We start from the raw sequence: 26,462 nt of genomic DNA on the forward strand, positions 1-26,462 counted from the left end.
ATCCCTTATGGATGTCACTGGTTAAATCCACTTCAATCAGTGTAGTTAGAGGGGTGGAGACAGGTTAAAGAAGGATTTTTAAGCCTTGAGACAATTAAGAAATGGAATGCGCATGTGTGCCATAAAGAGGTTGAATGGGCAGGACAAGATTTAAGTGCCTTTGAATGGGGTATGGGAAAGGGGGATACCTAGTCAGTTGTACAACAATGCATTCAACTGAAATGTTCAGGGGCAGAATGACAGATTTTTTACCTTGTCAGCTTGGGGATTCAATCCAGCAACCTTTTGGTTCCTGGCCCAACGCTCTAATGGTAGTAGGTGCCAGGCACACCAGTTTGTGTTGAGAACTGCAACACTGCTGGGTTGCACCCAAAAGACATCTAACCAACTAGATACAACTGTGGGAAGCATATAGAGTTAGCATCCTTGTTAATTGCTTTCGACACCTTGTAGAGTCCATGCCCTGACAAATTTAGGCTGTTCTGACAGGGACGGGGGGGATATTGCCCTTTTAATGTAAGAGCTTTTTGAAAAGACTGCCTGAAGTTTCTGCCTGCTTTTGGTGGAATGGAGTTTTGGCCAGTCTGGTGACATCACCAGTCGGTAAACTACTTAAAATACCAATCAGAGAGTTCTAAACCTCTCTGCCAGTAACAGCTAGTTTTCCATCTTCCACTCCCCACTCAGACCACACCTGACAGTCCTAGCAAAATTCATGCTTGAGAAATTGCTCATGCTAAGAAGCTATTTTTGTTTATTTCTGACCATTTGAATTGAAAACAATCACAGTAAGAGCAAACTCGTGTTAAATGCCTTGCTCAAGGGCACATCAACAGTTTTTTCACCTTGTCGGCTCTGGTATTCTAACCAGTAACCATTCGGTAACTGGACAAACAGTCTAAACGCTAGGCATAGTAATAGGAAGTATGTGACTGATGCGACTCAATTTAATTATAACACTTTTGTTTATCAGAAACCACTACGGGTGTGTGATAGCTTCTCCTTTCCTGTGGATGGTTTTCATGATTGTAAGGCAAGTGTTTGACTTTTTCACAATCTTATCTTTTAATTTTAGTGTTCAAAATAAATGAAGGAAATTCATTGCAAGTAATGAGATTTAAAATGTTCAAAGTACTGCTGATAGTTCATGTATTTGCTTCAAAACTGAAATACCTATTTGATATGAGCATTGGTGTAAAGTACTTAAGTAACAATAGTTTTTTTTAGGTATCTGTACTTTACTATGTATATTTTTGACAACTTTTACTTAACTACATTCCTAAAGGAGATAATGTACTTTTTATTCCATGCATTTTCCCTGACATGCAAAAGTACTTGTCAAATTCACGCATTATCAAAAGAACATCCCTGTTCTATCCTACTACCTCTGATCTGGCGGACTCATGAAACACAAATGCTTTGTTTGTAAATTATGTCTTGAGTGTTGGAGTGGGCCTCTGGCTATTTGTAAATTATGTCTTGAGTGTTGGAGTGGGCCCCTGGCTATCTGTAAATTGTGTCTTGAGTGTTGGAGTGGGCCCCTGGCTATCTGTAAATTATGTCTTGAGTGTTGGAGTGGGCCCCTGGCTATTTGTAAATTATGTCTTGAGTGTTGGAGTGGGCCCCTGGCTATTTGTAAATTATGTCTTGAGTGTTGGAGTGGGCCCCTGGCTATCTGTAAATTGTGTCTTGAGTGTTGGAGTGGGCCCCTGGCTATTTGTAAATTATGTCTTGAGTGTTGGAGTGGGCCCCTGGCTATCTGTAAATTATGTCTTGAGTGTTGGAGTGGGCCCCTGGCTATTTGTAAATTATGTCTTGAGTGTTGGAGTGGGCCCCTGGCTATTTGTAAATTATGTCTTGAGTGTTGGAGTGGGCCCCTGGCTATCTGTAAATTGTGTCTTGAGTGTTGGAGTGGGCCCCTGGCTATTTGTAAATTATGTCTTGAGTGTTGGAGTGGGCCCCTGGCTATCTGTAAATTATGTCTTGAGTGTTGGAGTGGGCCCCTGGCTATTTGTAAATTATGTCTCGAGTGTTGGAGTGGGCCCCTGGCTATCTGTAAATTGTGTCTTGAGTGTTGGAGTTGGCCCCTGGATATCTGTAAATTATGTCTTGAGTGTTGGAGTGGGTCCCTGGCTATCTGTAAATTATGTCGGAGTGTTGGAGTGTGCTATCTGTAAAGCTATCTGTAAAGAAAAAAAGAAAAGTGTGCTGTCTAGTTTGCTTAATATAAGCAATTTTAAATTATTTATACTTTAAAGTATCTTTACTTGTACTGAAGTACAATTCTGTACTTTTTCCACCACTGGATACAGGGATGGTTCAATGCAATACATCTCTAATCCTGATAATGCCATGATTAAGAATGAATCATGAACAATGATGAGAAAGGAAGTTAAGGGCTACATCAAAACACCCACATGAAAAAAATACTATAGTATCCACTGGAGTGTTTTTGCAGACGTTACTGTAGTATGTAATGTCTTTACAGACTAAGTCTTGAGATAAAATGATACAAATGTTCCATAACCTGTTGGTCGGTAGGACTGGGATCTAAACAGATAGTTCAGCGGTTCTGCTCTTTTCTATAACCTGTAAAGAACACAATACATGCTCTAGACTTGGCATGTACAGTGCCTTGCGAAAGTATTTTGCGACCTTTTGCCACATTTCAGGCTTCAAACATAAAGATATAAAACTGTATTTTTTTGTGAAGAATCAACAACAAGTGGGACACAATCATGAAGTGGAACGACATTTATTGGATATTTCAAACTTTTTTAACAAATCAAAAACTGAAAAATTGGACGTGCAAAATTATGGGATGAGTTGAACCGCAGAGTGAAGGAAAAGCAGCCAACAAGTGCTCAGCATATGTGAAGCTGGTTGAGAGAATGCCAAGAGTGTGCAAAGCTGTCATCAAGGCAAAGGGTGGCTACTTTGAAGAATCTCAAATATGAAATATATTTGGATTTGTTTAACCCTTTTTGGGTTATTACAGGATTCCATATGTGTTATTTCATAGTTTTGATGTCTTCACTATTATTCTACAATGTAGAAAATTGTAAAAAGAAAGAAAATCCCTTGAATGAGTAGCTGTGTCCAAACTTTTGACTGGTGGTGTATGTAAATACGTTTTTTTTTTTTTTTTTTTGCTTTGTCATTATGGGGTATTGTGTGTAGATTGATGAGGAAAATGTTTTTAATCCATTTTAGAGTAAGGCTGTAATGTAACAAAATGTGGAAAACGTCAAGCGGTCTGAATACTTTCTGAATGCATCATATGCTCTTATCCATAGCAACTTACAGAAGCAATTACGGTTAAGTGAGTCGCTGACGGGAACAGACATATTTTTCACGTAGTTGGCTCAGGACTTCAAACCATCTACCTTTCAGTTACTGGCCTTGTCTTCATCACTCCTTGCATCCTCTCTCCACGACTCTTCAACATTCATTGAAGGTGGAAATCTGAAGTGATCTTCTCCTCCAATGCCATTTGAGTAGGTGCAGAGAAATTGATTTCAAAGTGTTGTGTGAGTTAGGCTACTTTACCATTAAGTGTATGTTTGTACCGTTTCAGGTGAATGTGAATTCTGACATGGCATGTAGTACTGACAACATGTTTCTCATTGGCCTCTTTATGTCAGGTGAGTTTTCCACAAAGCTCCAATTATTTGTAGTTATGAACAGGACAAAGAGGAAGTCATTCCATTTTATGGTATGAGCTATATTTCCATCTTTCTCAATGTGAAAATAGAGTACAGTTGACTACGGATAATTGCAGTTTAATTGTCTCAATTCAAATACATTCTTATTATGTATTCCATATATGTGTATGCTCCAGTCTAGGGCATGTAAACTCGACATACAGTATCATGAATCACCTGTACATTGAAATAAGTTAATCTTATTTAACTGTAATGGCATAATATCGACAGAGACTACTGAAAATATCACATAACCTCTCTGATGTTGACCTTGATATTGCAGGTGTTTTGGCCTGTTTTGGCCAAAGACATTTGATCACCACAATGCCAGAGAAATTGGATGTACTGAGTGGCTCCTGTGTTCAAATCCCATGTGCATTTGATGTTCCTCAAGATTGCTCTACATTTAACAGCACAGTAATTACCTCCGGAGTGTGGATTAAAGAATCACCGTACTTTGGTGGCAGGCTGAACATTGTGATATTTAACAGTAGTAAGACATACAACACCTATCAAGGGAAGATAACTGGAAACATGTCCTGGAAGGACTGCACCACAGTCTTCTTCAATGTAACCTCTAGTTACACTAACAGCTACTTCTTCAGAATTGAGAGTAGACCATTCAGCGCAACAGACCCTGAGAAGTCTGTTCTTATAGCTGTCAGAGGTAAGAGACAATTTAACTGTTTATCCCCCAAAAAAATCTGTTTAGAGTCCTTGCATCAAATTACACAAGTAGAATGAGAACAAGTGGACAGTGTGGCTGTCAGTGTAAACTGGGCTGGGGAGTAACTGATTACATGTAATCATATATTACAAACAACGGTAACTGCAATTACTTACGTTACCAGCAAAACATAAATTGTTATCAGATTACAGATACTTTTGAAAAAGTAGATGACTACTTTTTCGATTACATTTAAATTCAGAAATTATGTTTGCTGAATACAAATACATTATGACACTTCTGTTTTCTCAATGACATTCAATTCAGCATTGAAAAAAGGTGCAGGTTTAAATCAGAGACCACAATGAACACACCAAATGTGTTTGATGGATTCCAAAAGTAACTGGTAGTAATCAGATTATGTTACTACATTTTGGTAATCCGTACATTACATTACTGATTACAATTTTGGACAGGTAACTTTTAACTGTAACAGATTACATTTACATAGTACCCTACCTAACCGTGAGTGTAAAATAAGTTAACCTGCAATGTATTACAGATTTGCCTCTCAGACCCAATATTACTGTCTCAGGTGAGATGAAGGAAGAGAGGCCTGTCAGTTTGAACTGCTCTGCTGCAGCTCCCTGTCCCAAACACTCTCCTAAACTGACATGGACTCTCCCAACCCTGTTTACACCTGAGAACCAACTGCAAGAGAATTCAGATCAAACCAAATCTGTTCTCTCCACGGTGACATTCACTGCTTCACACCTTCATCATGAGAAGAACATCACTTGTACTGCAGTCTACCCAGTAGGAACAAGCAACAAGACAGCTGAACATACCATGACGCTTAACGTTTTATGTAAGATTTAGTCCCTGGATCCTGTAGATCATTCTGTCATTATGTTTTCACTGATGATTATGTCATAGACTGGTATTGATCAGACTATTCAAAATACCAGATACACTCCTAATTAACCCCTCTCCCCCAGTCTCTCCTAAAAACACCTCAGCCTCCCTCAGTCCAGCTGATCCAGTATCAGTGGGCAGTTGTGTGAATCTGACCTGCAGCAGCACAGCCAACCCTCCTGTGACAAACTTCACCTGGTTCCAGATTTGTGGGGGTAAACCAACACAGGTAGCATCTGGACAGACCTACACCATCAATGTGACTGTTGGTGATGGAGGGATGTACTACTGTGAAGCAAGAAATGATCACGGCATTGAGAAGTCAATGAAAGTGCTTCTAGCTATTGAAGGTAACACAGGGGCACATAGGACACAATCTTTGGTTAGATATACATTACATGACCAAAAGTATGTGGATAACTGCTTGTTGAAAATCCCATTCCAAAATGATGAGCATAAATATGGAGATGGTCCCCCTTTTGCTGCTATAACATCCTCCACTCTTCTGGGAATGCTTTCCACTAGATGTTGGAACATTGTTGCGAGGACTTGCTTCCATTCAGCCACAAGAGCATTAGTGTGGTCGAGCACTGATGTTGGGCAATTAGGCCTGGCTCGCAGTCGGCGTTCCAATTCATCCCAAAGGTGTTCGATCGGGTTGAGGTCAGGGCTCTGTGCAGGCCAGTCAAGTTCTTCCACACCGATCTCGACAAACCATTTCTGTATGGACCTTGCTTTGTGCACGGAGGCATTGTCATGCTGAAACAGGAAAGGGCCTTCCCCAAACTGTTGCCACAAAGTTGGAAGTACAGAATAATCTAGAATGTCATTTTATGCTGTTGCATTAAGATTTCCCTTCACTGGAACTAAGGGGCCTAGCCCAAACCATGAAAAAGCAGCCCCAGACCATTATTCCTCATCCACCAAACTTTACAGTTGACACTATGCATTGGGTCAGGTGGCATTCTCCTGGCATCCGCCATTGCCAGATTCGTCTGTCGGATGGTGAAGCATGATTCATCACTCAAAATAACACAGTTTCCACTGCTTCAGAGTCCAATAGAGGTCTGCTTTACACCACTCCAGCCAACGCTTGGCATTGCACATGGTGATTTTAGGCTTGTGTGTGGCTGCTTGGTCATGGAAACCCAATTCATGAAGCTCACGACGAACAGTTATTGTGCTGACGTTACTTCCAGTTTGGAACTCGATAGTGAGTGTTGTAAATGAGGACAGACGCTACGCGCTTCAGCACTCAGTGGTCCCATTCTGTGACCTTCTGTGGCCTACCACTTCGCGGCTGAGCCGTTGTTGCTCCTTGACTTTCCACTTCACAATAACAGCACTTACAGTTGAACGGGGCAGCTCTAGCAGGGTAGAAATTTTAGGTTTCCTCCAGACATTGACGCTTGGCATTCAGGCCAAAGAGTTCAATCTTGGTTTCATCACACCAAAGAATCTTGTTTCTCATGGTCTGAGAGTTATTTAGGTGCCTTTTGGCAAACTCTAAGTGGGCTGTCATGTGGCTTTTACTGAGGAGTGGCCACCTCTCTGACCAAGGTCCTTCTCCCCCTATTGCTCAGTTTGGCCGGGCCTCGCGCTCTAGGAAGAGTCTTGCAGGTTCCAAACTTCTTCCATTTAAGAATGATGGAGGTCACTGTGTTCTTGGGGACTTTCAATGCTGCAGACATTTTTTGGTACCTTTCCCCAGATCTGTGCCTCGACACAATCCTGTCTCAGAGCTCTACAGACAATTCCTTCGACCTCATGGCTTGGTTTTTGCTCTGACATGCACTGTCAACTGTGGACAGGTGTGTGCCTTTCCAAATCATGTCCAATCAATTGAATATATCACAGGTGGACTCCAATCAAGTTCTAGAAACATCTCAAGGATGATCATGTAAACAGGATGAACCTGAGCTCAATTTCGAGTCTCATAGCAAAGAGTCTGAATACTTATGCAAAGTGTTTTTTTTATACATTTGCTAAAATTTCTAAAAACTTGTTTTGCTTCATCATCATGGGGTCTTGTGTGTAGATTGATAAGAAAAATGTATTTAATCATTTTTAGAATAAGGTAACAAAATGTGGAAACAGTCAAGGGTTCTGAATACTTTCTGAATGAAGTGCATATTATACTTTAGAGCTGTTTTTGAAAGAAATGACCATAATATATGCTGTATTTTCAGGGCAAGAAGAGCCTCTTAACCCAAGGGTTTTGGGAATTGCAGGAGCAGGAGGAACCTTGGGAGTAATTTTGCTAATCATCCTGATCACTTTCTTTGGATGGTAAAATATTTTCCCGGCCTCTGCAAAACTGTGTATTTATCTTGTGTTTGTGCTTTTGTATATGAAATCCTTCTCAGTGCATTCAGAAAGTCTTCGTAAATGTCTTCCAGGAAGAGAAAATCTAGGCTCCCTGATGGACTTGAAAGGACAGACAATTCACTGGGACAGGTGAGAATAAGGCTAAACTTTTAAAACCCGTCTACAAAATGCAATGAAGGAAGTACAAAAAAAATAATTTAAGAGGACATTTAGGGTGATAAGACCACACCGATAGCAATGATGCCACATCCTGTAAGAACAACAAATAATAACAGCATATTTGTTGAACTTTGTACTTCTGTCAGTTTATAGCAATTGATATCAGTATGTTACACATCCTATGTGTAATGTGTTGTATAACTTAATGCCTTTAAAATGATCAGTTCATTATTCTTACAAAGCATGGTTCCTGACACCTTTTCCACTCTGTGTTCTCTCCACAGAACTCCCCAGTTGGGATGGTGTATACTAATCAGGCCATGACCGGAGAGGAACCAGAGGAACCAGCAGAAGACCAGCCTGAGGAGATCCACTACGGTGAGATAGACTTCTCCAAACTTCGGCCCAAAGAGACACCAGCTGTAGCCCTGGACAGGGAACAGGGGCAGGAGAGTGAATACGCTGAAATCAGTGTGACCGGGAGAGGGCCCCAGGAACCTCCAGTTAAAACTACTTCAGTATCGGTGTCCGTTCCACGGGACGGTTGAGCTAACGTAGGCTAATGCGATTAGCATGAGGTTGTAAGTAACAAGAACATTTCCCTGGACATATACATGTCTGATATTGGCAGAAAGCTTACATTCTTCTTAATCTAACTGCACTGTCCAATTTACAGTAGCCATTACATTGAACGAATACCATGCTATTGTTTGAGGAGAGCGCACAATTTTGAACATAAAAAGTTATTAATAAACAAATTAGGCACATTTGGGCAGTCTTGATACCATTTTTTTACAGAAATGCAATAGTTCATTGGCTCAGTCTAACATTTTGCACATACACTGCTGCCATCTAGTGGCCAAAATCTAAATTGTACCTGGGCTGGAATAATACATTAGGCCTTTCTCTTGCATTTCAAAGATGATGGTACAAAAAAATAATACAAAATAACTGTTTTTTTTGTCTTTGTAGTATCTTTTACCAGATCTATTGTGTTATATTCTCCTACATTCCTTTCACATTTCCACAAAGTGTTTCCTTTCAAATGGTACCAAGGATATGCATATCCTTGCTTCAGGGCCTGAGCTACAGGCAGTTAGATTTGGGTATATCATTTTAGACTAACATTGAAAAAAAGGGGCAGATCCTTTAACAACCTAGATGGGGTCTATGCACAAGTGAATAAGAAAAGTGCATTTTAAGCATTTTGCCAATGGATATTAATTATTTTTATGGGCAGTATGTATTTTGTCATTGTTTTCTATTAGTATTTAGTTGTTATATTCACCATTTTGGTCTCTTTGAGTATTTGCATATTGTAGAATTTTCAAGGATGAAAAGTGTTTAACTGTTACTACAGTGGTGGTTGGATGATACTCTCTATTTTAACCTATTTATTTTGAGTACTGATTTCACAGAGCATCTGTTTAATGAGTTCAACTACTGAAGGCAGTTTAAGGCCATATAAAGTCAATGATGACTGAGGAAAGAAGAAACACAATTAGTTGGAAAGACAATGGCCTGATGCAAGACAGGAAGTTGGTGAAGTAAGTGTACATTTCCAGACTGATGATAAAATCTACTGGTCACTATTTTTCTTTTACTTTAATGCAGTTTCCGGAATAACAAATTATCTATTTTTTATGTCTATTTCAATGTTGTACTCATCAGTTTTTATGTTGAGCAAGAGAAGAAATTGAGGCTGAATTTGAAGTTTATTAATTGCATTGTAATAAAAACCTTTACATTTAATGTCCATAATCTCTTGCTATTATTGATCCAACATTTTACATACAGTATCTCATGCCTAAAAGTTATATCATCATTTCGTGAAGACTATGTTATACTGATCGCACTATACGCTTTTGTGCATGTATATATGGTTGTCCTTGTTCGGTGGAGCCATTGGACGTCTTTCAGCGAAGTTCCTATCGGCGGATTCATCGCTAAATATGCAAGCAGACACTTTTTTTCCAGTATCTGAAAGACCACAACTTGTGATGGAGAAAAGGAAGCTGACACCAACAACACAATCCTTTGGGTAAAACCAAAGAACTGACCAGACAACGGCTTCAACACGAATTCAACCATTGAGTATTTTTTGATGTTCTATTAACTACATGGTGACATTCAACAATACGTGTTTCAACTAGAATATAGGGAAGATTTGAAAGCAAAAGTTGGATTTAGATAACGTTAGAAGCTCAGATACAGCCGATGCCAGCACCAAGAGGGCAGATGACAAATACAAGTATTTTTCCCCTACCGTCTGTCAGCGGTTAGTGTCTTAACGACTGTTCCACAGGTGCATGTTCATTAATTGTTTATGGTTCATTGAACAAGAATGAGAAACAGTGTTTAGACCCTTTACAATGAAGATCTGTGAAGTTATTTTGATTTTTACGAGTGATCTTTGAAAGACAGGGTCCTGAAAAAGGGATGTTTATTTTTTTTGCTGAGTTTACTATGGTATAGTCTAAATCATCTAAATGCACCATGGTTTTAGCCTTGAAGTATGATGGTACTACCATGGTACTGCCATTGTTCCTAAATATTACCATGGTATTGCATCATTTATACCATGGCATGGATTGAATCATGGAAATGTACCATGATTTTAGCTTTGAAGTATGATGGTACAGGCATGCACCTAAATAATACCATGGTATTGCCTCATTTTTACCATATCATGGATATCATGGATCATGAAAATACCATTGTTTTAACCTGCAATATACATTCTACCATGGCAAAGCACAATTATAAAAACATCATCATATGGTACCATCTTTTTTAATGATGTGTTACCATAGTACAATAGCAGTATATTGCATTAAATAAATAGACCCCCCCAAGGTCAAAAGAGGTTGGTTGGTATTATATTGATTAATTCTGATAAAGTGAGAGCCAGGCTACTATGGTTGGTCCTAGTTTGTCTGTAACATCAAAGAAAAAGTAAAATAGTTGCTTTGAAAATTAATAGTAACGTTTTTTGCTAATGTTTCGGTTCCCTGTGTCGCCAACATGAAATGTGGGAGAATGTGAGATATATTTGTATCCTAATCTTTGGCCATTTGTAATCATTTACATTATTTATCGTCAAGGGGTGTTGTGCTTGTCTCGGGTTGCAGAGGGAGACTCTGGCTCTAGTGGTTCTCGCCAACTGAATTTTAAAAACTTTTCTTTAACTTAACCTTTATTTAACTAGGCAAGTCAGTTAAGAACACATTTTTATTTACAATGGTGGCCAAACCATCCCCTAACCCGGAAGACGCTAGTCTAATTGTGCACTGCCCTATGGGACTCCCGATCACAGCCAGTTGTGATACAGCCCAGGATTGAACCTGGGTCTGGAGTGAAGCCTCTAGCACTTTGATGCAATGCCTTAGAACACTGCACCACTCAGGATCCCTGAAGAGAGAAGCGCCAGAAACTATTTTAAATCATTAAGGTTTCAGACTCTCATTCGTCATACCATATCCAGGTCCCAAGGTTTAAGAGGGTACACTACACTACTAGACCATGTGTGTTGAGGTTTTTCACCATGAGTTAAAGGGGTTTAAGAGGGTACTAGGCCTATGCTTTGCTATAGTAGAGCGAGTAGTCAATGTGCATTATGTGGTCACTTTACCCAAAAAACAGTGAGACACAGACCATAATAATACATGCTTTAATTTCTCACTACATGCTGCTAGTACAATTTTGTTTTTCATTGTACGACCATGAGAACATTTTTGTAAGGGTATGCCTAAATGTGGCTACTAAACAGCAAACTACAACGTGACAACCAGCCAACTGAAGCTAGGTTTACCAGCAAATGTTAGCGCATGACTGGAGTTGGCTCGCTAAGTTAGCTTTGCGCCTGAGAACTTATGTGACACGCCTCGTGTTTGTAACTTGTTTGCAAAACTGTAACATCAGCAACTCTAAATCATTTTACTAGCTAGCTATGTAACATAATTGACGAGGGTTGACAGTGGTTATGATTACGACGTGGATGCATTTCAATCTCACAAAATGATAAGCATGATGCAAGATAGGATTCCAAGCAGATGTAAATATTGCATATCCAGCAAGCTAGCTAGCTAAGTTTACTAGCAAACAGTGAGGAGAAACAATAATACAACAATTTACTGTTGTAAAATCTGAAACTTTTACCACAACATGTTTATTATTATAATAATGATTATTATTATTATGGCATGCTATATTATTTTCTATTAGGCTAGATATGGTTGTAATCTCTGTGCCTGTGCACATGTATAAATGTTCAACTAGTCTACCCTAATGTTTCTGTTATCCTGGCACAGTTCAACTGTCGTTCAAACATTTACATTTACATTTAAGTCATTTAGCAGACGCTCTTATCCAGAGCGACTTACAAATTGGTGCGTTCACCTTAAGACATCCAGTGGAACAGCCACTTTACAATAGTGCATCTAAATCTTTTAAGGGGGGAGGGGTGAGAAGGATTACTTTATCCTATCCTAGGTATTCCTGAAAGAGGTGGGGTTTCAGGTGTCTCCGGAAGGTGGTGATTGACTCCGCTGTCCTGGCGTCGTGAGGGAGTTTGTTCCACCATTGGGGGGCCAGAGCAGCGAACAGTTTTGACTGGGCTGAGCGGGAACTGTACTTCCTCAGTGGTAGGGAGGCGAGCAGGCCAGAGGTGGATGAACGCAGTGCCCTTGTTTGGGTGTAGGGCCTGATCAGAGCCTGGAGGTACTGAGGTGCCGTTCCCCTCACAGCTCCGTAGGCAAGCACCATGGTCTTGTAGCGGATGCGAGCTTCAACTGGAAGCCAGTGGAGAGAGCGGAGGAGCGGGGTGACGTGAGAGAACTTGGGAAGGTTGAACACCAGATGGGCTGCGGCGTTCTGGATGAGTTGTAGGGGTTTAATGGCACAGGCAGGGAGCCCAGCCAACAGCGAGTTGCAGTAATCCAGACGGGAGATGACAAGTGCCTGGATTAGGACCTGCGCTGCTTCCTGTGTGAGGCAGGGTCGTACTCTGCGGATGTTGTAGAGCATGAACCTACAAGAACGGGCCACCGCCTTGATGTTAGTTGAGAACGACAGGGTGTTGTCCAGGATCACGCCAAGGTTCTTAGCGCTCTGGGAGGAGGACACAATGGAGTTGTCAACCGTGATGGCGAGATCATGGAACGGGCAGTCCTTCCCCGGGAGGAAGAACTACAAACTACAATAGAGTATAATTTATTTAAGTGTTTTGTCTTGTAGACAACATCGTGGTCCCTGGGCTTCTTCCTGGAGTGGATTCTGGAAACAGAAACATAATTCCTTTGCCTGTGTGTGTCATTGTAGCAGAACTGTATCCCATGAACTGTATCCTTCGAGGGATTAGACATTATGCTGAATTTCAAGCAGATGACTCACGGGGAGCTGAATGGCAGTTTCATCATGACCACACTCCTCTCACAGATTTACAAGTATTCCTTGAACTTTACTGGTGGTCATGATGAAATTGCCATTCAAAAATAAACATACTGTAAGAAAATACAGTATGATCAGTGTAGTACTCTTTGCTACAGATTGTTACACCAGATACTGTGATTTAATCAAAGATCTGTGGCATCCATTACTGGGAGTTACAGGATAGCTACTGTTTGGTGTAGCACATAAGATTTTACCAACTTACATACTGACCACACTGCTCGCGTTGTGTGCACGAGCGTAGCAAAATAAATGTACACATACAGTTGAAGTCGGAAGTTTACATACACTTAGATTGGAGTCATTAAAACTCGTTTTTCAACCACTCCACAAATGTCTTGTTAGCAAACTATAGTTTTAGCAAGTCGGTTAGGACATCTACTTTGAGCATGACAAGTAATTTTTCCAACAATTGTTTACAGACGGATTATTTCACTTATAATTCACTGTATCACAATTTCAGTGGGTCAGAAGTTTACATACACTAAGTTGACTGTGCCTTTAAACAGCTTGGAAAATTCCAGAAAATGATGTTGTGGCTTTAGAAGGATAGGCCAATTCTGATAGGCCAATTGACATCATTTGAGTCAAATGGAGGTGTACCTGTGGATGAATTTCAAGGACTACTGTCAAACTCAGTGCCTCTTTGCTTGACATCATGGGAAAATCAAAAGTAATCAGCCAAGACCCCAGAAAATAAATTGTAGACCTCCACAAGTCTGGTTCATCCATGGGAGCAATTTCCTAACGCCTGAAGGTACCACGTTCATCTGTACAAACAATAGTACGCAAGTATAAACACCATGGGACCGCGCATCCGTCACACCGCTCAGGAAGGAGACGCGTTCCTTCTCCTAGAGATGAACGTACTTTGGTGCAAATCAATCCCAGAACTTACAGCAAAGGACCTTGTGAAGATGCTGGAGGAAACAGGTACAAAAGTATTGATATCCACAATAAAACCAGTCCTATATCAACATAACCTGAAAGGCCACTCCTCCAAAACCACCATACAAAAGCCAGAATACGGTTTGCAACTGCACATGAGGACAAAGATCGTACATTTTGGAGAAATGTCATCTGGTCTGGCCATAATGACCATCATTATGTTTGGAGGAAAAAGGGGGAGGCATGCAAGCCAAAGAACACCATCCCAACCGTGAAGCACAGGGGTGGCAGCATCATGTTGTGGGGGTGCTTTGCTGCAGGAGGGACTGATGCACTTCACAAAATAGATGGCATCTTGAGGGAGGAAAATTATGTGGATATATTGAAGCAACATCTCAAGACATCAGTCAGAAAGTTAAAGCTTGGTCGCAAATGGGTCTTCCAAATGGACAATGATCCCAAGCATACTTCCAAAGTTGTGGAAAAATGGCTTAAGGCCAACAAAGGTATTGGAGTGGCCATCACAAAACCCTGACCTCAATCCTATAGAACATTTGTGGGCAGAACTGAAAAAGCATGTGCGAGCAAGGAGGCCTACAGACCTGACTCAGTTACACCAGCTCCGTCAGGAGGAATGGGCCAAAATTCACCCAACTTATTGTGGAAGGCTACCCGAAACGTTTGACCCAAGTTAAACAATTTAAAGGCAACGCTACCAAATACTAATTGAGTGTATGTAAACTTCTGACCCACTGGGAATGTGATGAAAGAAATGAAAGCTGAAATAAATCATTCTCTCTATTATTCTGACATTTCACATTCTTAAAATAAAGTGGTGATCCTAACTGACCTAAGACAGGGAATTTTTACTAGGATGAAATGTCAGGAATTGTGAAAAAACTGAGTTTAAATGTATTTGGCTAAGGTGTATGTAAACTTCCGACTTTACATTTTATTCAATCATTGCACCCACACTGCTCGTGTGCACCAACTAGAGTCTGTGTTGCCAGGCGCTAGAAGTTGCTTCTATTTGTGGCACAGAACGTGCTTCAGTCCTGCCTCTCCTGCTCCTCATGGGCTTTTAGAAGCATTTGCCCACGTGCCATCTCCTCATTGGTTATACCCACGTGGGCAATTGAAAGATGAACGGAGGTCGGTGGTGGTAATACACCTTATGAAAGTTAATTTCCAATCGCCATATAAAGTCCAAAGAAGAAAAGACCCGGAAGGAGGAGAGATGACTAGAAACGATTCAGTTGACTGTTTTATGTGTGGATTAATTTTCAGAGTAGAGGACCTTGTGCATTTCAGGTAAAATAACAACTCAATGTGTATATCCCAGGACAAATTAGCTAGCAACAGCAAGCCAGCTATCTAAATAGGACAAATTAGCTAGCAACTGGAAGCTAGCTAAATTGCCATAAATGTTTAATGCTTTTAGACATGTTCCCAAATTAATATAATTGGTTCAGAGTTTGTTTTGATATTTCAACCTGCGTGTTGCGATCGCGTTCGTTGTTCGGGGGACAAAATCAATTTGCGGACGCGTGCGCTTGTCCGGTTTGGGCATGGTGTTAGCAATGCCATCTTCGTCCTCGATTTAAATTGAGAAAATGTTACGTTATTAAAATAAATATTTTATTTTGCTCCATGAAGTAATCCAACAATGTGTACGCTGCCATCTTGTCTATTTCAAGTCTTCTCTCATTGATCGAGACAGGTCTTTGTCATTATGACATGCAACACTTTTGGGTGGACACCCACTTGTCTCGATCAATGAGAGAAGACTTGAAATAGACAAGATTTTGGCAATAATCTTTGAGTAAATCACATTATCTGGTGTACCAATCTATAGCTACTGTTCTCTGCACTGCACTGTCTCTACACCTGAGACACACGGAACTGTACTACAGTTCATTTAAAAAAAAAAAAATTTAGCATAACATTCTTGTTGACTAACCAGTTCTCTTGAGTTAACATGAAATAGTATACACTCCCCTGCTTAGATTTAGACAAATAAACATTATTTGGATATCTGAAGGTCTATCATCTGTTTGATGCTACAGAGTCCTTGAATGCTAATATACATATATTCTGTGACTCCATAAATGCAGACAAATGTATAAGATTGATAGAAAATATCCATATTTATTTTATGGTGGTTCTACATCAGGGTTCTCCAACCATGTACCTGGAGAGCTATGGTCCTGTAGGTTTTCACTCCAACCCTAATCTAGCATACCCGATTCTAGCTGGTTGATAAGATGAGCCAGGTTAGTTACTGGGGTTGGAGCAAAAACCTACAAGGGGGTAGCTCTCCAGGAAGAGGGTTAGAGACCCCTGTTCTACATGGTCTTCAGCTGAGCCACACCAGCTGCGTTTACAAAGGTAGCCCAATTCTAATATTTTCCCCACTAATTGGTCTTAATTGGTCTCAGATCAGTTCTGAAAAATATCTGATTGGTCAAAACACCAATTAGTGAAAATATAACAGAATTGGGCTGCCTGTGTAAACGCAGCCATAGTTCTTTATCCAGCTTCGGTACACTGGCAATGGTGTTCAGCATGGTGGGACGGGGAAGCTGAGACTCTTTATGCTTACGTCTCGTCCGGTCTGCGGTGAACAGCCAGCTGGATAAGACTGACGAAAGTGGTGTAGGGCTTCTTAACCCCCAACTGTTTGGTCCTCTTGCAGAAGATTTGCAGGTAATGTACGTCTCCTGGAAAGACATGGTTGTCGTGTTAGCATTTTACACTTTTTGTGGAAGGGACGTTGGGCAATGCGCTTTTGTTGGTAATCAACCGAATGGGACCAGCTAGCGTATGGTTTAGGGACAATGAGAGGACATTGGGAGCTGCTTTTGAGAGGAAAGATTAGTCAACAAAGTGAATGGGCTGCAGAAGGTGTGAAAAGTCTTAGGAGGGCAGTTCTTACACATAATTAATTGCTGTGTGGGAGATTAAGGAGAAATGGCACCTCAATTGCTCTCATACACAACAACACATTTGCTGTTAAAGCCAGCGTTTCCCGAACTAGGTCCTGAGGACCTAACATTTACATTTAAGTCATTTAGCAGACGCTCTTATCCAGAGCGACTTACAAATTGGTGCGTTCACCTTAAGACATCCAGTGGAACAGCCCCTTTACAATAGTGCATCTAAATCTAGTAAGGGGGGGGTGAGAAGGATTACTTTATCCTATCCTAGGTATTCCTGAAAGAGGTGGGGTTTCAGGTGTCTCCGGAAAGTGGTGATTGACTCCGCTGTCCTGGCGTCGTGAGGGAGTTTGTTCCACCATTGGGGGGCCAGAGCAGCGAACAGTTTTGACTGGGCTGCGCGGGAACTGTACTTTCTCAGTGGTAGGGAGGCGAGCAGGCCAGAGGTGGATGAACGCAGTGCCCTTGTTTGGGTGTAGGGCCTGATCAGAGCCTGGAGGTACTGAGGTGCCGTTCCCCTCACAGCTCCGTAGGCAAGCACCATGGTCTTGTAGCGGATGCGAGCTTCAACTGGAAGCCAGTGGAGAGAGCGGAGGAGCGGGGTGACGTGAGAGAACTTGGGAAGGTTGAACACCAGACGGGCTGCGGCGTTCTAAGATGTGAACATTTTGTTTTTTGCCCTAGACCTACACAGCTGATTCACATAATCAAAGCTTGATGAAGAGTTCATTATTTGAATCAGCTGTGTAGAGCTAGGGCAAAACGTGCATCCCTTGGGGTCCCCAGGACAAGTTTGAGAAACCCTGGTCTAAGCACAACCAAAACCCCCTTCCTCATCTCAAAGTACTGAGCTCATTGACTTTGACAGATCATTATTGTCAATAGTAGCCCTTTGCAGGGGCTTTTTGTAGTCTTTGTATTCTGTTTTGAGAATCTGCAGGGAGACGAATGAGGTGGTTGTGTTGATTTCATACCTTTCAGTGGCCCTTGCTGGTTTCTATCCCACTATCTTGCTGTGCTCCATAACCGCAAGGTGCGTGCACTCCCTCATGTTTGTGTTCCCAAAATGGCGCCACTTTGGGTTATTTTTCAGCAGGCCACTGTGGACTGACTCCAGATAACCTTTTACAAAAAGAAAAGGTAAAAAGAGAAGGTAGACTAAATTGATGACATGGTCTGGAAGGTACTCTGAGCTCCTCAGGCTTCCTCTAACCACCTGTAACACAAACATTACCCAAATCCTGTTTATACCATGCTTACTGTAAATGGAGCTATCTTAGCCATCAGCTTGTAAATATCTTAACCAAATTACCTTCACTTTGTGCAGAGCTAGGGATTGGAAGCACCTGTTGGTGGAATCAGATTCTGTACCACCTACAATAAAATACACAACAATACTACATTTATCCACCCCACTAATTGCATTGATATCTATTACACTGGCTAGCTTACCATACCTAACATGGACATTTTTAATATTGTCTGCTTGCGGTTAGCTAACTAGCATCACTAAATTGGCTGAGAACAAACTCATTCATACTCATTTTCACACTTGTTTGTAATTAGCAGAGCCAGGCACAGAACACCACACTGGCATAAAAACATTGTCCAAAAAAATATTGTTTACAGAAGTTCTGAGATTGCTGTGTGTTCTTTCGAAGTACACACCGCGGTCGTCCAAGTTTGTGGGAATGCCCCATCTACCTTACCGGGTGGTATCTGCATTCGCTATGATTGCCGGAGTTTGTAATTCCCTATGAGCAGAAATCGAAACTTCCCGATTCTATCAGTGAAATGAAAATGTGCCAGTTCTAGCTTGTAGTTTGGATAATTGTGATGTTTATGATAAAAATGTAATGTTGTTAATATAGTAATGGCTATATGCCGTGGCAGAGCCAGGGTGAAATTTCCTTTAATTGTATTTTCTTAGATTTTAGAACCTTTAGTTTACATGTACCCACATATGCACAATGCAGTCTTCACAAAACTGTAATGAGCTTGTCAGTCCCTGTTGTCAGACCCACCCTAACCCCATCCCTATCATAATGCAGCATGAACACATATCAAGCTGAGAGGGCCATCACTAAATCAAAACAGCGTTATTATGAGCTTGGAGAGAAAGCTCACAAAGTATTGGCATGGCAACTGAAAGCAGAGGAAAGTAAGAGGACAATTAATGCCATAGAAACTCTTACTAAAGAGATATCTTTCCACCCTACTGAAATTAATAATACGTTTAAGAAATACTATGAAGACCTCTACACTTCCCAATCAAGCGATGAGCTATCAGAGATAGACTCCTTTCTCTCCTCTCTCAACCTCCCATGCCTGTCAGGGGAAGACAGCGAGCGCCTGAGTGAACACTTCTCAGTTCCTGAATTGTTGGAGGCCATTAAATCCTTACCTTCTAATAAATCTCCTGGGGAGGATGGCTTCCCTCCAGAGTTCTATAAAGAATTTAGGGAGCTGTTGGTCCCCTACCTTATGGAGGTACTTAAAAAAGCCAGAGAAGAAAACTGCTTTCCAGAGTCCTTCTCTCAAGCAGTGATTACTGTAATCCACAAGAAAGGGAAAAACCCGCTAAAGTGCGCCTCCTATAGACCAATCTCTCTCCTTAACACAGATTGTAAACTGGTCACCAAGATGCTATCTAAGAGACTGGAGTCATGTCTTCCCCTGTTGGTCAACCCAGATCAGACTGGCTTCATAATTAATAGATTGTCCTCCAATAATCTCAAAAGGTTATTTGATATAATTCACCTTGCTAACAAAAACAAAATACCTAGTGTCGCAGTCTCCCTCAATGCTGAAAAGGCCTTTGATAGGGTTGAATGGCCATACCTCTTTCGCGTCTTGGAAAAGTTCGGTTTAGGTACCGTGTTTGTAAATTTGATAAAATCACTCTACAAATCTCTTAAAGCTAGGATTGCTACCAATGGGATTACTTCCTCCTCTTTATAGGGGGAACAGACAAGGTTGCCCAATTAGCCCCCACCTCTTTGCACTCGCCATCGAACCGTTGGCTGAGGCTATTAGAACGTGCCCTGACATACATGGCTTTGAGGTGGGCCCCCATACCCATAAATTATCACTCTTTGCGGACGACCTTATCTTATTTCTAACAAACCCAGAACACTCCCTATCTCACTTGCAGATCCTACTACAGTGTTATAGTTCTTTCTCTGGATATAAGGTCAATTTTGATAAAAGCGAAATCTTACCGTTGTCTGTCTTTGACCATCATACCATCAAGCACAAGTTTCCTTTCAGATGGTCGCCTATGGGCTTCACATATTTGGGCATAATGGTGTATGGTAATCTGAACAACCTCTATAAACTCAATCTGGCCAGTTTGTTGCAAAAGGTGGAGGTTGACCTTTGTAAATGGATGGACTTACCTCTCACTCTACTGGGTAGAATCAATGTAATTAAAATGAATGTCCTGCCCAGGTTTCTATATCTGTTTCAATCTCTCCCTATCCCCGCAGAATTTTCTTCCTCTCTCGACAAGCTGACCAGACGGTTTATCTGGCACAGCAAAACCCCTAGGGTTGGCCTGGATAAACTGACCCTTGATTACAGTCAAGGGGGCTTAAACCTCCCCAATTTTAGAATGTACTACTGGGCTGCACAGTCTAGGTTTCTGGCTCAGAGGTTTGACAATGGTCCCTCTCCCTCATGGTTGAACATTGAAAAGCTTGAGGTAAATGATGACACTGGGGCAGATTTGTTTTACAAATGGGACAGAAAATCTATAAAAACCATCACAGACAACCCTTTAATCATACATTCTGTCCTGGCATGGTGCAAACTGCATGAGCTGTTCGGACGAGGGGGATTCCTTTCCCCTAAAACCCCTTTATGGAACAATAGATTGATCTCTATGTTTTTCCAGAATAGTAACTTTAGACCATGGTCTGATAAGGGGATCACTCTTCTGGAACATTGTTACGAGGAGGGAGTTCTTATGTCTTTTGATCAGCTGAAACAGAAATACCACTTGCCTAACAGGGACTTCTTTAGCTACCTACAACTACGAAACTTTATTAGGGTGACTCTCAAGGGACAATGGAACCTACCTAAGATGTCACCTATTGAACAACTCTGCCACGCAGACCAACCACTGTTCAAGACCATTTCCCGTGTTTACAATGCTCTTATGTCAGGACTAACACTGCCTGGGCTAGATAAACCCCGACTTAGATGGGAGAAAGTTCTGGATATTGATCTTGATGAGGATCTATGGAGTGACCTATGCAGGGATGGTGTTAAATCCACATTGAACTCCAGATACAGGCTGATCCAGTTTAATTTCCTCCATCAGCTCTATAGCACCCCATCTAGACTGCACAAGTTCAACCCAGATATCTCCTCCCTATGTTTTAGATGTGGCTCAGATGAAGGAACATTCCTCCATTCCACTTGGCAGTGTTCAAAACTACACGGTTTCTGGCAGGGGGTATGCGATACCATATCCTCAATTCACGGGGTTGCATTCCCTTTAGACCCGGAGGTCTGTCTACTGGGTAACTTTAATAACAGCAATCTTAGGCAAAGCCATACTATAAAGCTAACAGAAATATTGCTAGCGATCGCTAAGAAATGTATTGCCTTGAAATGGAAATTGGATTCCTCCCTGCCAGTTGCAATGTGGCTTTCGGAAGTTAATAGTTGTATCCCTTTGGAGAAAATCACTTACTGCTTGAGGAATAAGTTAAAGACATTTTACAGAATTTGGCAACCTTTTATTGACTATATGGAGAATCTCCCCCCACATCTCATTGATTGAATCTATATATAATCCTCACATAATGTTTCACACGTAATGTATAATATGTAGCCTACGGCAGGTGATCCAATGTCTCGTTATTTTTTTTTATTATTGTATGTTTGTTTATATAATTATAATTATAATTTATTTTTGTTACGCTCGTCTGTTACTGTCACTTTGTCCTATCGTTGTCTAATATCTTTTCACTTTTGTTCTGAATGTTCTTAATTGGAAAATGCAAAAATAAAATACTTAAAAAAATAAAAAATAATGCAGCATGAAAATAATGTGTGTCCAATAGTCCTAGCTTTCTCTCTTCAAACATCCCTGTCTTATTCAATTATTCTCCATTCCCCACCCTGTCCTTCAAAGCCTTCAGCACTCCCTCCACCTAAAATTGTGGCTCTATGTTCAAAAAGTGCTGTAATATCTAAACGGTTTACCCTATATGGATGAGTACACTCAAATTAAAGCTGACCTCATATTCTGTTACACCCTGATCTGTTTCACCTGTCTTTGCGCTTGACTCCACCCCCCTCCAGGTGTCGCCCATCTTCCTCATTATCCCCAGTGTATTTATGACTGTGTTCTCTGTTGGTCTGTTGCCAGTTTGTCTTGTCAGGTTTTACCAGTGTGGTTTCCTGTCGCACTGCTTTTGCAAGTTCTGTTTCCCTGGTTCTGACCATTCTGCCTGCCTTCCTACCGCTCTGTACCTCTCTAACTCTGCCCTGGATTACAGACCTCTGCCTGCCTTTGACCTGTCTTTTGCCTGCCCACTGTATATACACTGCTCAAAAAAATAAAGGGAACACTTAAACAACACAATGTAACTCCAAGTCAATCACACTTCTGTGAAATCAAACTGTCCACTTAGGAAGCAACACTGATTGACAATAAATGTCACATGCTGTTGTGCAAATGGAATCGACAACAGGTGGAAATTATAGGCAATTAGCAAGACACCCCCAATAAAGGAGTGGTTCTGCAGGTGGTGACCACAGACCATTTCTCAGTTCCTATGCTTCCTGGCTGATGTTTTGGTAACTTTTGAATGCTGGCGATGCTTTCACTGGTAGCATGAGACGGAGTCTACAACCCACACAAGTGGCTCAGGTAGTGCAGCTCATCCAGGATGGAACATCAATGCGAGCTGTGGCAAGAAGGTTTGCTGTGTCTGTCAGCGTAGTGTCCAGAGCATGGAGGCGCTACCAGGAGACAGGCCAGTACATCAGGAGATGTGGAGGAGGCCGTAGGAGGGCAACAACCCAGCAGCAGGACCGCTACTTCCGCCTTTGTGCAAGGAGGAGCAGGAGGGGCATTGCCAGAGCCCTGCAAAATGACCTCCAGCAGGCCACAAATGTGTATGTGTCTGCTCAAACGGTCAGAAACAGACTCCATGAGGGTGGTATGAGGGCCCGCCATCCACAGGTGGGGGTTGAGCTTACAGCCCAACACCATGCAGGACGTTTGGCATTTGCCAGAGAACACCAAGATTGGCAAATTCGCCTCTGGCGCCCTGTGCTCTTCACAGATGAAAGTGCAATACACCGACGCATGTCTTGTATTCAAGATCCTTAATGGCCTGGCTCCCCCTCCACTCAATATTTTTGTTAAACAGAAAACCCAGACATATGGCAGCAGATCCACAAGGTCTGCCATGAGAGGTGACTGTATAGTTCCCCTAAGGAAAAGCACCTTTAGTAAATCTGCATTCTCTGTGAGAGCTTCCCATGTCTGGAATACACTGCCATCAGACACACATAACTGCACCACATATCACACTTTCACAAAATGCTTGAAGACCTGGCTAAAGGTCAATCAGATTTGTGAACATGGTCCCTAGCTGTGTGTTGCCGCTTTCCATGTTGTCTGTTGTCTGTAACTTGTGAGGTGTGGAAACACTTTGTTGCTTTTATGAATTTTGTCTTGCTGCTTTTTGTTCTATGTTGCTCTGTCTGTATGCTATGTCTTGCTTGTCCTATGTTGCTATGTCTTGCTTGTTCTATGGTGCTATTGTCTATATTGTAATTGTTTTTAATAACCTGCCCAGGGACTGCGGTTGAAAATTAGCCGGCTGGCTAAAACCGGCACTTTTACTGAAACGTTGATTAATGTGCACTGTCCCTGTAAAGATAAAATAAAATAAACTGAGCACATGTGACAGACGTGACAGAGTCTGGAGACGCCGTGGAGAACGTTCTGCTGCCTGCAACATCCTCTAGCATGATTTGGCGGTGGGTCAGTCATGGTGTGGGGTGGCATTTCTTTGGGAGGCCGCACAGCCCTCCATGTGCTCGCCAAAGGTAGCCTGACTGCCATTAGGTACCGAGATGAGATCCTCAGACCCCTTGTGAGACCATATGCTGGTGCGGTTGGCCCTGGGTTCCTCCTAATGCAAGACAATGCTAGACCTCATGTGGCTGGAGTGTGTCAGCAGTTCCTGCAAGAGGAAGGCATTGATGCTATGGACTGGCCCGCCTGTTCCCCAGACCTGAATCCAATTGAACACATCTGGGACATCATGTCTCGCTCCATCCACCAACGCCACGATGCATCACAGACTGTCCAGGAGTTGGCGGATGCTTTTGTCCAGGTCTGGCAGGAGATCCCTCAGGAGACCATCCGTCACCTCATCAGGAGCATGCCCAGGTGTTGTAGGGAAGTCATACAGGCACGTGGAGGCCACACACACTACTGAGCCTCATTTGAACTTGTTTTAAGGACATTACATCAAAGTTGGATCAGCCTGTAGTGTGGTTTTCCACGTTAATTTTGAGTGTGACTCCAAATCCAGACCTCCATGGGTTGATACATTTGATTTCCATTGATACATTTTGTGTGATTTTATTGTCAGCACATTCAACTATGTAAAGAAAAAAGTATTTAATAAGAATATTTTATTCATTCAGATGTAGGATGTGTTATTTTAGTGTTCCCTTTATTTTTTTGAGCAGTGTATATATATATATATATATATATATATATATATATATATATATATATAGGAAATACACAGAGACAACAGAAATACTAGATACAGTACAGTTACATTAGATATTTAGAAAGAGGAGAGGCGCTGTGATACAAGATATTTTTTCTCTGTTTTTTAAAGCAAAACTTTCTTTTTTCCTGAGTAACCTCTTGTGGCAGAGCATTCCACGGTGACATGGCTCTATACATAACTGAGCTACGCATTATATCTGTTTTTGTTTTGGGTGTCTGGTGGGGTCTGTTTGAAATGTATGCAAATAGATTATACAAGTGGTCAGGCATTTTCAACACCCAAATGTTTCTTAAAAAGACTAGAAGAGAAGTAGTACATTTCTCATCAACCATGAAAGACTATCATGCATGTTGTTGATGTTAGTACTGTGTGTACAGTTAAGGGCAATGTGTGCTGCTTTGTTTTGAGCCAGCTGCAACTTTGCTAGGTCTTTCTTTGCTGCACCTGACCATATTACCAGACAGCAATCAAGATGGGATAAGATCAAAGCCTGAACAACTAGTCAGCTGATCTTTGTGTCAAAAATGCAGAACATCTTTTTACAACAGGCATACTGTACCTCTCCCCATCTTCACAACAACTTTGTCAATATGACTCGACCACTATAACTGACCATCCAATGTTACTTCTAGGAGTTCGGCTTCTTCAACTTGCACAATGGTCACACCGTTTATGCCCATGGTTTAGGTCTAAGAGAATGCTTTTAGGTGTATTTAAGACCAGTTTATTGTTAATTATTGTTAATTACCCATTCTGACACTGACTCTAACTCCTTTTTAAGCGTCTCAGTGAGCTCACTGGCTGTAGGTGCTGATGTGTAGTGTGCAATCATCAGCATACATAGTCATTTTAGCCTATTTTAAGACAAGTGGCAAATCATTTGTAAAAATAGGGAATATTAACGGCCCATGCTAACTACCCTGAGGGATACCGCACTGTACATGTGCTAAAGCTAAAGAAGCTTATATTGGATAAGCAACTCTTCAACCATGTGATGGTAAGTGGTAAGTGAGTTTTTTAAATTAACAAATTGTAATCAATAACATCAAAGGCTGCACTGAAATCTAATAATATAGCTTCAATTATTATCTTATTATCCATTTATTTTATCCAATCAACAGTCATCTGAGTCAGTGCAGTACAAATTGAGTGCCCTTACCTATAAGCATGCTAAAAGTCAGTAGTTAACTTGTTCTTTAAAAAATAGCATTGTATTTGTTCAAACACAATTCTCTTCCATTAATTTACTAAGAAAAGGCAGCTAACTGATTTGGCGGCTGTTAGAGCCAGCAAAGGCTGCTTTACTATTTTTAGGTAGTGTAATTACTTTAGCTTCCTTCCACGCCTGTGGACACACACACACTCCTTTAGGCTTTGGCAAATAGACATGGCAAGTAGGGGTGGCATTACAGTCTGCAACCATTCTCAATAGTTTTCCATCTCTCTTCTGTCAGTCCTAGGATTGAATGTAGTCTGGCCCATGGGTGGGAAGGTAAACGGAAAGTTACTAGCCCCCACAACCCATTAACCTTGACTTCCTTAAAAAGGAAAGCCATCTGACCCTAGAGTCTTGAAATGTTTGCACCCTTTATAGCCATTATGGTTTTTACCCGACCCTGCTGGTCATCTAAGAACATTAGAA

General features: G+C 41.4%; 1 protein-coding gene across 1 annotated transcript; it reads left to right on the forward strand.

The window, feature by feature from the left end:
- The first annotated feature begins 4,937 nt into the window (after positions 1-4,937).
- LOC115131051 (vascular cell adhesion protein 1-like) lies at positions 4,938-9,525 on the forward strand. Its single transcript, XM_029662666.2, has 5 exons — positions 4,938-5,239; positions 5,370-5,636; positions 7,476-7,575; positions 7,686-7,743; positions 8,058-9,525. The coding sequence occupies exons 1-5, from the start codon at positions 4,972-4,974 to the stop codon at positions 8,319-8,321; spliced, it is 957 nt and encodes a 318-aa protein (XP_029518526.2). The 5' UTR covers positions 4,938-4,971; the 3' UTR covers positions 8,322-9,525.
- The last annotated feature ends 16,937 nt before the right edge of the window (positions 9,526-26,462 follow it).

Source organism: Oncorhynchus nerka, linkage group LG6, assembly GCF_034236695.1.
Source record: "Oncorhynchus nerka isolate Pitt River linkage group LG6, Oner_Uvic_2.0, whole genome shotgun sequence".
NCBI classification, from domain to species: Eukaryota; Metazoa; Chordata; class Actinopteri; order Salmoniformes; family Salmonidae; genus Oncorhynchus; species Oncorhynchus nerka.